At 35.8% G+C, this 12,817-nt stretch overlaps 1 protein-coding gene across 1 annotated transcript in view; it reads right to left on the reverse strand.

Moving 5' to 3' along the window:
- Positions 1–6,987: 6,987 nt before the first annotated feature.
- Positions 6,988–12,817, reverse strand: part of LOC111159827 (signal peptide peptidase like 2A) — an 82,261-nt gene continuing 76,431 nt past the window's right edge. The window contains exon 18 of the mRNA XM_022522464.1: positions 6,988–7,297. Within this exon, the coding sequence (XP_022378172.1) occupies positions 7,223–7,297 (75 nt within the window). The 3' untranslated portion in view covers positions 6,988–7,222. The remainder of the gene's footprint in view (positions 7,298–12,817) is intronic.

The following is a 12,817-nucleotide window of genomic DNA, read 5'->3' on the forward strand; positions in this document are numbered from 1 at the left end:
ATATGTCCATTTACGTGTGTGAGTACGTGTATGTGTATATACCTGCCTCATTATTCTTAGAAGATTTTCATCTTGTTTCATGAAAATCTCAAAGGGATAACATGCTGGTAGCTAACTTAATATACCTCAAGATCATACAAGCCATAAGACCTTAAGGAAAACTAAAATACATAAAAACATAAAATAACCAAAAAACCAGCTATTAATTGGATTGACTCTGTGCTTTGAAAAAGATTTAAATACAATGTATATGCTTAATACCGAATGATTACAAACATATAGCTGAAGGATAAAAATGTAAGGAGAGATACACATGAAAGGAAATTGCACACACACCTAATTTTGCTCCCTTGCAACGCTACATGAAACAACAGTTCTCAAATGAAAAATGAAAAATTTTAATAAATAATTTCATGCAGGTAGGGGGATTTTCATGCATACACAAGAATAGAAACAAATACCCATCACCCAGCTTCAATGATTAACAAGATTTTACTGCTTTATTTTTTTTTCTTTTTTCTTATTTTCTTAGCTGAAGCTGATTTACTTTAAAGGAAATCATAGACATTGTATCATTTTGCTCTTTATTTTGACATACACCTGTTTTAAAAAGTGGACATCATGCCATTATCACATCTAAAAAAATAAATAGTAATTATTTGGTATTGTCTTTTATCTGTTTTTTTTTTTAATCTATCTAACCAAATTTTCCTAGTTGGTTCAACAACGTCTCATTTATTTATTTTTAAAGAATTTTATTTATTTATTTGACAGAGAGAGATAGGGGAGCACAAGCAGGGGGTGCGGGAGAGAGAGAAGCAGATTTACCGCTGAGCAGGGAGCCCAATGAGGGGCTTAATCCCAAGACCCTTTGGATCATGACCTGAGCCAAAGGCAGAAGCTTAACAACTGGGCCACCCAGGCGCCCACCAATGTCTTGTTTAGTCGGTTTGTTGAATCAGGATCCAAACAAAGGTCTACAAAAGGGATTTGGATGTCATGTCATAGAAGTTTCTTTTAATTTAGAGCAGCCCTTCCTTCCTCACTTTCCCCCTATGCTATTGATTTATTACGAGAACCAATTCAGTTGTCCTTTAGAATGTTGCATGTTCTTTATTTGCAAGTTTGCTCCCTTGAGCTTTCTTTAACTCGTTTCTTTATCCTCCATATTGCCTGTAGGTGGAAGTTCATGCTCTAGATTTGATCAGATTCCAGGTTATCCTTTTTTGCAAGAACAGTTCATGGTGCTTTGTGCTTCACACTGCATCATGTTGAAAGGCCTGCAATGTCTGGTTGTCCCACTTTTAGTAATGTTAAGATTTACCAATGATTTCAGGTGCTGCCAATTTAAACCTTCCTTTTACCTAATAGTTTCATACACTGATCATCATTGGCTAAACCAGTTATTTCTTTTGGGATGGAAATAACATGGCTATTTTCTAATCCACAAAGAGCCAGATCTCTTCCCCTACTTCGTGCAGGTGGGCAAGTGTCCCTTCCTGACTGGCAGAAAAGTGTAGTTTTCATCCTTGGAGAGAGTAAAACAGGTCTCTGGCCTGCAGGATCCAGTCACGGTTGAGAGCATGCGTAGGTAATACACTGAAAATGGTATCTGATTGAATGTTTACATACAGAATGATAAGACTGTCAACACTTTCTCCAACCACATGACTCCAGGAGATTGGGAGAGATTTTTTTAAGGAATCTGATCATCTCACAAGAAGGCACTTAAAGATACTAGCATCAGGCTTTCCCAGCAGCAGAGCCAGATCATCCTATAATGTACCTTTCATGTAAGAATCCACTTGCGGGTACCTGGGTGGTTCAGTCACTTAAGCATCTGCTTTTGGCTCAGGTCATTATCCCAGGGTCCTGGGATGGAGTCCCACATTGGACTCCCTGCTTACTTGCTCTATCTTGCTCAAAAAAAAATTAAAAAAAAAAAAAAAAATTTCTTTAAGCCCCACTTATGTGCTCAGGGTATCCAATCGGGTTTTTAGTTTTTCACTCTTAAACATTGACAGAAAACTGAAAATATCCTATCCTCTGAAGAAAGCTTGTAAGATACAACACATAAGAATGGAACTGGAAGAAAGCAGTGGTTATAGATGAGTTTCAATAACAAGCAAACAAAAGCCCTGTCATTACTATTTTCAGAGTTAAGAGAATATACAGCATCAATGAAACTGCAATAGGATGCTATAAAAAAATAAACTGTCAAAAACAAAACAAAACAAAACAAAACTGTCAGAGAGCAAAAAAGTGCTCTTGGAAATTAAAAAAATGCTAAGAGAAATGAAAAATGCAATAAAAGATTAGAAGATAATATTAAGGGTATCTTCTAGATTAACAGGGCAAAAATAAGAGGTGGAATATTTGAGAGGAAAGAGAAGACAAAGAGGATTAGTACAGGAGGTATAACATCAAAATATCAAGGCTTCCAGAAAGAAAAGACAGAAAAAAATGAAGGGGAGGTAATAATGAGTGAAATAATTTAAAAATATTTTCTGAAATTGAAGGATAGAGATTACTAGACTGAAAGGACTCATTGGGTGATCAGTATAATGGATGAAAATAGACCCATACTGGGAATAAGCTATCAAGAAAAATATACATATACATAATATGTATGCTCTAAGTATAACTTGGAATACATTTACACTAAAAAATGACCCTTATTGGGGCGCCTGGGTGGCTCAGTGGGTTAAGCCGCTGCCTTCGGCTCAGGTCATGATCCCAGGGTCCTGGGATTGAGCCCCGCATCGGGCTCTCTGCTCAGCAGAGAGTCTGCTTCCTCCTATCTCTCTCTGCCTGCTTCTCTGCCTACTTGTGATCTCTGTCAAATAAATAAATAAAAAATCTTTAAAAAAAAAAAAAAAGAAAAGAAAACAAACTTCATGGTGGGCCCTTGATCCAACTATTATACTCTATTTCTCCCTAAACCAGTAGCTCTCAAGGTGTGGCCCCCAGGCCAGCAGTACCAATGTCACCTGGGAACTTGTGAGAAATGGAAATTTTTGGTTGGCTTCCACCCCAGACTTGAATTAGAAAATCTGGGACTGGAGCCTAACAATCTGGAGTTCAACCAGGCTTCCAGGTGAGTTTGAGGTACTGGGTCTCACATGTTTGCATGAGAAAGAGGAGCTGTAAAGCTTGTTAAAAGGACAGTACAATGGCAGCAGGGGTCTTAGGAATTTGTGAGAACAGCAGCAAAGCTGCAGATGCCAGGAGTATTCACTGTAACAGGTAACAGTTCTTGGTTTAAAAAAAAGTCCATGCATTCAATAAATACTTAGGAAGCGGTATTACATATCAGTATAAATTTCCAGCAAATGACACTTCTGGAATCTAGGTTTCATGATAATTTGTCAGACTTAAATTAACTACACAATTTCCTAAAGACTATTACAATTTATACTCTATGTGAACACGATCTTGTATACTTTTAAGTTCATTTCCAATTGTATTTCACCATTAAAAATAAAACGAATTAAAATTTTATTTTAAAATATAATTTATTGAATACCATAGTGAATTCAATACATTAAAAAACTTTTTCTTATCAGTATTGGCACAGAATGAAGTTTTAAAGCACTGCTAAATTAACACTTCAAAAAATTTTAAATTTTAAATCATGTTCCATAAAAAAATAAAGCCTAGTAGTGTTACAAATTAATTTATACCAACTCACATATCAAAATGTTAAAAAAAAATTCCACACTCAAACCATCTTCTAAGAAGTAAAAATTCAATCATATGTATTTTTAAAAAGGTTCTTATTAGAACAAAATACAACAGGTATAAAATGGGCAAAAACTTGACACAGATTTGTTCTACTAGGAAATTCTGCAGACTAACCAGATAAACTTTAGATATCATAAAAATCCATATTCCAAAGGAATAGAAGTTTACAATATTTTTTATGCTTAATCAAAGAAACATACGATGACATAAATATTCTGTATTTTTTTTTCTCTTAGTTGTCTCAATTGCAATAATGGAGGACTGTTCTAAAAATTTAGTTTAAAAATAATTTTCCCGCCAATGAACACTTTTATAGATGTAAAGTTGTCCTCAAATATGGCAACATTAAACAAGGAAATATATAAACATGGTGTTCATGATCAAATGGCGTGTACATTACTCTATCAATCATTTTGTTTACTCTGAAATTTCAGCATCCCAAACCGTGAGTACTAAACAATTTCTTTCCAATTCCAAAAGGTTGAGTAATTTGATTCAGGTCACTTGAATTTACAGAGTATCTTTCTTCTAGGAAGCAAAAAGTGATTTATATTCAGTATTTTGATTTTATTTACATTATCCTAACCACCCCCCCTTTAGAATTGTCCTCTGAGGTAAAGAGAGCACTGGAAATAAAAATTTTAAACTGCAGAATTGGTTATTTGGCATCATTCAACTTTTTTCCTTATTAATGGGAAAAGATAAACCCTTTCATACTAGTGCATTCCACTAGTCTGAAATGCAATTCCTGTGTTTTTGAAATCTCATTGGCTGAGATCATCAGGTTGAAATTCTAGAAACCAAGCTTACATAAAAATAGTTCAAGTATTTTTCAGTCAAATGTAGAAATAATGTTTGATTATACCTATGGGAGAAATTGAAAGAGCAAAGTAAAACTGGAAAGCTCATTTTGAATATTTACTTTAAATGTACCATTTTACCAAAACCTCTATGGTCATGAAACTAAAATCTATAAATGCCAACAGTGCATGGGTTAAAATTCTCTTCCTTCAAAAGTAAATCACAGATTCTACTAAGGTACTGCTAATCTAAAAATCTACAAGCTGGAAGAAAATAGAGTGTATCTGTTTTTCACCAAAAAGTTCGTATTTACCTTTGCTGACCTAAAGTGAAGTAAAAATCACCTATGTTACTATTTGAGATTATTTAGTTGTTTGATAAACTACAAAATATTTATTGACACTTTCTAAAAAGTAATAAATTATTTTTTTTGCAGTAAGTAATAATACTATGTATCTCACTCTTTTAAAGACACGTTTAGGAAAAAAACAACTCTCTTCCCCTTCAAGTTATAGGTGGTGGGAGGATGAGAGGGGAAGAAATGACACAGCCTTTTAAAGCCAAACCTCCAACTCCCTCACCTTTTGTTCATTTTGATTTCCAAAACAAAATATTTCTGCACTTTACTGTAATTTCTCAAAATATTTTCAGCTAGGTTGCTAGAAGTGTTCTTTGAATACAAATAAAGTTGACACTGAGAATGGAGAAACCTGTGGAATTTCACTTTTTGTTTCTTATTTTCATTTAATCGATAAGATCTCAATAGCAAACTAGAATAAAGTTTTACCTCTGATAACTTATGGTTGGATAAAGTAGACTCTGTATCAAAGAACTAAGATTTCACATTTCTAGATGTAAAATTTTCTTTAATATTCTTCATAAAATGTGGTTGAGGCTTTTAAATATCATAAAGTTGGGATGAGTACAGATAATTTTACTAAAAAAACTGTATTTTGGCAAACATTTTATTGATATTATAAATGAAAATATAGTTGGAGCTTTAAAATGGCACTTAATCTGTTCTATCAGAGTCTGCCAAATAAATTAGATTCTTTGGAAAAAATCCAAACTTGGTATTATGGAGGCAAAATTAACTCTTACTTGACAGATACTTACCGTCATTTTGCCATAAACCAAAGGACCTATAAGTACACTAAGAGGAAAGAGGGGCAGACTGTCAGGGAGCTTCTCTATCTATAGTTTATTTAACAAAAGTTAATGAAACAAAATTAAACATCTAACTCCCTCAAATATTAAGTTTACTACAAACATCAAAGATCAAATCCATTTTTAAAAGGCATTAGCTTTATATTTTGATCAGCTGAAATGGCCTTAGAATGAAAGATCACAGACTTATTCACAATCTTGTACATTACTTACAGAGAAATGCAAAATCCTGCTGCTGTTGAAATCACTCATCATTTGGGAATTTCTTAAAACAAAAGACAGTGGAAAGATACTTCAACCTCTGTCTTCCAGGATAATATTCAAGGTCACACTGAGATTCAGCAAAGAATGAGAGAGATATTTTTCAAGTTGGAAGGTACCAGAGTGATTAGTTGGTCTAACTTACTCATTTTGCAGATATGAAAATTGAGATATAAGGGTTTTGAGCTAAAATAATTTACTCAGATTCTTATATTGTCAGTAAATTGGGACTAACCCAGTCTCCTATTTGTCTCCAATTCTTTCCTCTGAAGCACACTTTGCATATTAAACCATCCTTCATCAAAATATTAAAAGATTAACATTGGTTTCTTATAGGGGAAGGAGTGGGAATTAGGAAAAAAAAAAGGTGGTGGTTGAGGGGGTGAGGAGAGACTGTTAGGGCTGCTATACTCACACAATGAGCCACATGTGTTAACAAAGAAGCTGAAAAATACTTTTTACAAATTTCAAGCCTGAACATCAACAGAACCAAATTTCACAGATAAGGAATACCATGACAAAACTGAATGTTAGTGTAGAAATTTAAGCTACCTCTTCAAGAAAAACAGACCACTGAAAACTGCGGATTTCAATTTCTGTGTCCTTTTAATGACTAGTTCTATATATTATGTTTCTTTATATCTAAAAAATATTTTAATATAATACATAGGCAGACTAAAGTAATTTAGATTTTCAAGTTTAAAAAAGATTGGGACTTAAAAAAAACTTATGCTACAAAAATATCCATTTATATATATTCCCCAATTATATTTTTCTAACCTCTGCAGTGAAAAGGTCCAAAATTTCATCACTGAACTGCTTTCTAACATGGTCTTAGGCAGTTATTTCTATAGCATAAAATCTGCGTAATTCTTGACAATAAAATCTGTTCAGAAACTCACTCTGACAGAAATACTTTTATCTATTACTAGGAGTTGAAAGAAACATTTCAGTAAGAAAGTATGGGGTGGGTCAAGACAGTTCTTTAGAAAAATATACTGTATATAACAGATCTTCAAAGTTACACAGACCATATGCTTTTATTTAATGTGAAGGCACAATTTTAACACAGTTAAAAGCAAATGTGTTTCAATTATTTGATGTAATTGTCAGTACCAGCTCTTAAAAATATATATTTGCAAGCATATCATTGAAGATTCATTAAGATTGTCAATTCAAAAGTCAATTTAAAAAGTCAAACTCTATTCGTAGAAAATCAACTGACACATTATTGCAGGTCTACATAATATTATTGTTGAACAATCTGTTCCCCAGCAGTCACAGGGTTTTCTTCATTTGTTGCATAGTCCAGATGGTCCATCACCTAGGCATAAATAAAAAATGTCAGGAAATGCAAAATTTCAACTTGCCCTCAATATTTACTAATTTGGCCAAAGGATTCCCACTTTTTAGAAAAGACAGGGAGGGGATGCCTGGGTGGTCGAGTGGGTTAGGTGTCTGCCTGTGGCTCAGGTCATGATCCTAGGGTCCTGGGATGGAGCCCCACGTCTGACTCCCTGCTCTGTGGGGAGTCTGCTGCTCCCTCTCCAGCTCCTCCCATTCATGCTGGCTCTCTCTCAAATAAATAAGTAAGTAACTCTTAAAGAGACAAGGGAGCACTCCATGGAACTGGGCATTCTCTTTAGAGCAGTGCACTGGTTTAATATCCACGTTCCTAAGGATATGGTCAGGGTGACATGAAAAGCCTAATCATTTGACTCAGGGTCAATCTGATAAATGCTTTCTCTGAATCTTCCACTATTTCTATTTCCCAATATGAACTGCCCTTCATGGCAGTGGAAACTCTACCACCAAAGGAAGATATTTCCAATGCTCATTCTAGGATGTGATTCCAGGCCGTGTTCACTGTTCACTGTTAAAGGTGAAAAAACTAAAAATGACCCCACAAGTCATTGTGAGAATACCTGCTAGTTTGGGGACAGTGTAACCTGGTTGACGCCTTGAACTGACTGTAAAATAATTTCAGAATGATACATGAAATTTTGGAAATACTGTGTAACAAATATTTCTACCAAAACCAAATAAATGGAAGGAACTTAAGGTCAAATGATTCTCTGAAAATAAAATCAAGAATACATTTGCTATAGACTACTCTAGAGGAATTACCAGTTAAACTTTTTTCAGTCACTTCAGCTCTGCTCATCCATAGGCCTATATAAATTTTTTTACCTTTGGGATGAAGGCAGAAGGAAGAAGAAACTGCTTACATGTTTTCATTGTGTTCTTCACATAAAATTACTTAGAAATAGGAAAAAGTACCTACCTAATGTCTTTGTGAAGATTGTCAAAGATTTTTAGATGAGTGATTTTCAGTACTGTGATGCACATTTTCCCTTCTTTATCAAGAATTAGAAGAAAGACCAGCAAGATAAATGTTCCTATTTTTGTAAAGTGATTCTAAAAGCTTCAGTGTTTTTTGGAAAAGGACGCAGACAGCGGGATCATACCCAAATGGGGTCTCTGACCTCGCCAGACAAGAATACCACAAGAGCTGAGGCTTTTAGTTGACAACTGTCTTAAGAAAACGGACACAGCTTATAAAGCCCAATCCTGCCAGGACTCTATGAGTCATCTCAAGTCCCCAAAAAATCAATTCTGAGGTCCTGTATTTGCCAACATATCCCCAAGATTAAGATAGTTACATGTCTGTACCACTTTGGGGGGGGAGGAGGAGACAAAAACCCAGTTGAGACAGTTAACACATTTATCAAACACTTTCCCACACAAAACACATGAATGTTGTTGAAGAGTTGATTATAGTCACCATTTAAATGAGGGAGAGCAAGGAGAAGCATGTAAGATATATTTAGGTCCCTTTCCTTCTAGCAGTTTAGAAATTCTGGGTGTGAGAGGTTGGAGCTGCAGGGAAAGAGAACGGAGGCAGCCTCAGCAGAATGGATGGTGGGGAAAGCCTCTTGCCCTGGCACCTGTACCCTACTGAATTCACAGCTTCCACCCCCTAAATTATCACATGCCTTTTCTTTCCTAATCCTCAGGGATTTTTCTTTCCTAATCCTCAGGGACCTCAGGCACTATAATCTAATCCCTAACCATATATGTAAATGTAGTTGTTAAAAAAAAAAAAAACTTTCAAAATCAACTTATTGAGAAGATCTATACTCTGTATTTACTTTTCTTTACTGACTTTTCAATAAAAGCAGTATAAAAACATGAAGTGCAACCTTGGACTAGGTTTTTAAAAACATTAACAAAACATTAACAAAATTAATATAGATAATAAAATTGGTATAGTTTTTGTAATATTTGTAAATAAGCAAGCTCAGTTTGGAAAGAAGTCCTCTGATACTGGGTTGGCTTGCCTGGCATTTTCTGATAGTTCTGCTTATTTCTAATTGGACCAATCTCCAGAAACACTCTATTAAAACTCTCATTAAAGGGGAGTAACTGGAGAGTTGTTGATATTAAAGCAGCGTTGTTCTAAGTATCTCTGTATTCTGACTTGTCAGTTACAGCTTGTGACTTCTAAAAATAATTAGAAGCACTAGTGACATTTAACAGAGACAAACCCACTGTTTACTGGATATCAACAAACTGAACACTTACTTCCTACCCAGAGTAAAATAGCCCACTGGAGGTTGTTACATAAATCTAACTCCTCTGATTTAGTATTAGAAACAAACAAAAAAATCCCCTAAAATGATGATGTCTCCTAGTTGTTCTTTGTGCCAAAGTAATTAGGCTACTGCTTGACTTTTCTCTCTAGAGAAGAAACATCTTTATTTATTCTACAGTAATCAGAACTTAAGACTTTGGGTAGAATCATATGGAACTGAGTATCATAGCTCTTGAAGCAGTCAAGAAAAAAAGTTCATAGCAAGTAATAGTGTTAGTAGCTTTAAGTTATAGAATATAGAACTAGGATTTCCAAATCAGTACTATTTCAGTGAAATCCTACAGAAGTATTACTTCTTTTGACCAGAAAAATTCATGGAGGGACGCCTGGGTGGCTCAGTTGGTTAAGCAGCTGCCTTCGGCTCAGGTCATGATCCCAGTGTCCTGGGATCGAGTCCCACATCGGGCTCCTTGTTCTGTGGGGAGCCTGCTTCTCCCTCTGCCTCTGCCTGCCACTCTGTCTGCCTGTGCTCGCTCTCTCTCTCTCTGACAAATAAATAAATGAAATCTTTAAAAAAAAAAAAAAAAAAAGAAAAATTCATGGAAAGGGCCAAAAGACTAAATAAAATACTAAAGTTCTTTCACAAAGTCTCTATGTTTCAGCAACAAATGGGGTATAAAAAAGCATAAAAAGGCTATCAGGGCTAAACCATGACATTTAAAAAGTGTCTAGTGCAAAGGCCTGCTTTTTACTACCACTATTCTTGCATTCACTCCAATACCAGGCATTGGAATGAACCAAATGATTAGCAGCATAAACAAGTGTGCCATCATCTTAGATTCTGGTTTTATTTTGTATTATCTGTTTTATATTTGATTTATCAAATAGTAGCAAAAACTTTTGGCACTTGCAAAAAAAAAAAGATTATATATAAAGACTGTAAAGACACAAGTCTGATTTAATGCTTTAAAAGGGCCTCGATTTTACAAACCTTGTTAATAATTTTGGTAATTCTATGAGGGCTGCTAAAACACAGGCTTATACACATACACACAAAAGTGACTAAAGGTCAGTGGATTAAGGACTAAACATTAAAGTTGCTTTGCATGAAAAATTTCCATAACATTAACTGAGAATTTATAGTACATAAAACACTTTATCAGCACTGTAGGTTCCTAATACCTGGAAGATAATAGCTTACTGAGGGAGGCACACATAAATGTCTACAATACAAGGCAGATGTTAGTAAGTATTAAAAGTACAAAGTCCAGGGGCGCCTGGGTGGCTCAGTGGGTTGAGCCTCTGCCTTCCGCTCGGGTCATGATCTCAGGGTCTTGAGATCGAGCCCCGCATCGGGCGCTCTGCTCGGCGGGGAGCCTGCTTCTCCCCTCTCTCTGCCTGCCTCTCTGCCTACTTGTGATCTCTCTCTCTCTCTGTCAAATAAATAAATAAAAGCTAAAAAAAAAAGTACAAAGTCCAGGGGTGCCTGGGTGGCTCAGTCAGTTAAGCGGCTGCCTTCCGCTCGGGTCATGATCCCAGTGTCCTAGGATCAAGTCCCACATGGGGCTCCTTGCTTGGCGGGGAGCCTGCTTCTCCCTCTGCCTCTGCCTGCCACTCTGCCTGCCTGTGCGTGCGCTCTCTCTCTCCTCTCTCTCTCTCTGACAAATAAATAAAAATAAAATCCTTTAAAAAAAAAAAAAAAAGCAAAGTCCATAAAAAATATGGGGAAAGGTGAACCTAATTTCAACTGAAGAACTCTTGGATATCTGCTTGGAGAAGGAAATTTCTGAGTTGGGAATAATATAAGGCATATTTTGGAAACAGTCTGGCAATACTATGAACATAATGGAGGCAGGGGAGAGGAGGGAAGTTATGACACCTTACCCTGAGAGATGAGATGAACGATTGCCTGAGGCCAGACTCCAGGGCTGATCTTCAGGCTGCCCTTACACTGGATTGATACCTAGTCTCCCTCTCCTTTACCACACTTGTTGAGGTTCCAAGTTATACTTTCAAAGCCTCAGCCTAGACTTACTAGACTTACCTGATCTCATCCCCCTGCCCTACCAAGCCCTGTGGTAACCCACCACTATGAATTACAGATTCTCCTAACTGCCTATAGATCCAACCTCATTTTATGGATGAGGAGACAGTCATTTTTTTTTTTAAAGATTTTACTTTTTTATTTGACAGAGAGAGATCACAAGTAGGCAGAGTGAGAGAGAGAGAGAGAGAGAGAGAGAGAGAGAGAGAAAGGAGGAAGCAGGCTCCCTGCCAAGCAGAGAGCCTGATGCGAGACTCGATTCCAGGACTCTGGGATCATAACCTGAGCCAAAGGCAGAGGCTTAACCCACTGAGCCACCCAGGCGCCCGAGGAGACAGAGTCTTAACAAACCAAGTGACTTGCCAGAATGGATTCCAAAGCCTAAAAGATACTATCTCCCACAAATGGCAACATTAAAGCTAAATTGATTTTTTTGACTTTAAAGATTGGACAGAAGCAATGAGATTTCCTTTTTCACAGTAACAGGGGAATAATTTTGTAAAGGCATTACAGTCTATGACTTCTGAAAATGCTAATTTTCTTTAAAAAAAATTCTCTTCTGGCAGTAGTTTATAATTTTCTACAACTAACTTGCCTTAAATTTCAGCATGTGTCTGTTCTTCATGTTTTAAAAAAATCTAGTGTACAGTGGGAAAATGGCTGCATTTAACAGATTTTTTCCCCCTGAGGCTTGTGATGGCTATCAAATCTTTCTGCAAATAAGTTAAAAGAATCAGATCTAACAAAGACCTTAAGTTTTAATATTCAAACTGGGAAAATGGAAACCTAGTTAATGAACTGAAAAATAACAACCAAGCCAACAAATAAACCAAAACAAAAAACCCTGATTCCTATAAATAATACCAAATGCACAGTGTTTACGATGTGCCACGCACTATTCTAAGCAATTTGCATATTTTATACAACAACCCTCTGAAGTAGGATGATGATTATTCCTTTTTACATTAAAGGAAACTGAGGCACCAAGAAGCTAGTAACTTGCCTAAGGTTATGTGGCTAATAATTAACAAAACAAGACTTAAACTTAGGCAGTCTGGTACCAGACTGCACACTTTTTATTACAATGTGTTATTTTATATTTTGAATGTCTTTACCTAATAAAATTATGAGACCACACTACAAAAGTGAGAAGTGTATAACTAAAGTTGTCTTAACTTTTCAGATATTTTAAAATGAATTTTCTT

The sequence above is a fragment of the Enhydra lutris genome, unplaced genomic scaffold (assembly GCF_002288905.1).
Source record: "Enhydra lutris kenyoni isolate GAN:26980312 unplaced genomic scaffold, ASM228890v2 scaffoldscaffold4, whole genome shotgun sequence".
Lineage (NCBI taxonomy): Eukaryota > Metazoa > Chordata > Mammalia > Carnivora > Mustelidae > Enhydra > Enhydra lutris.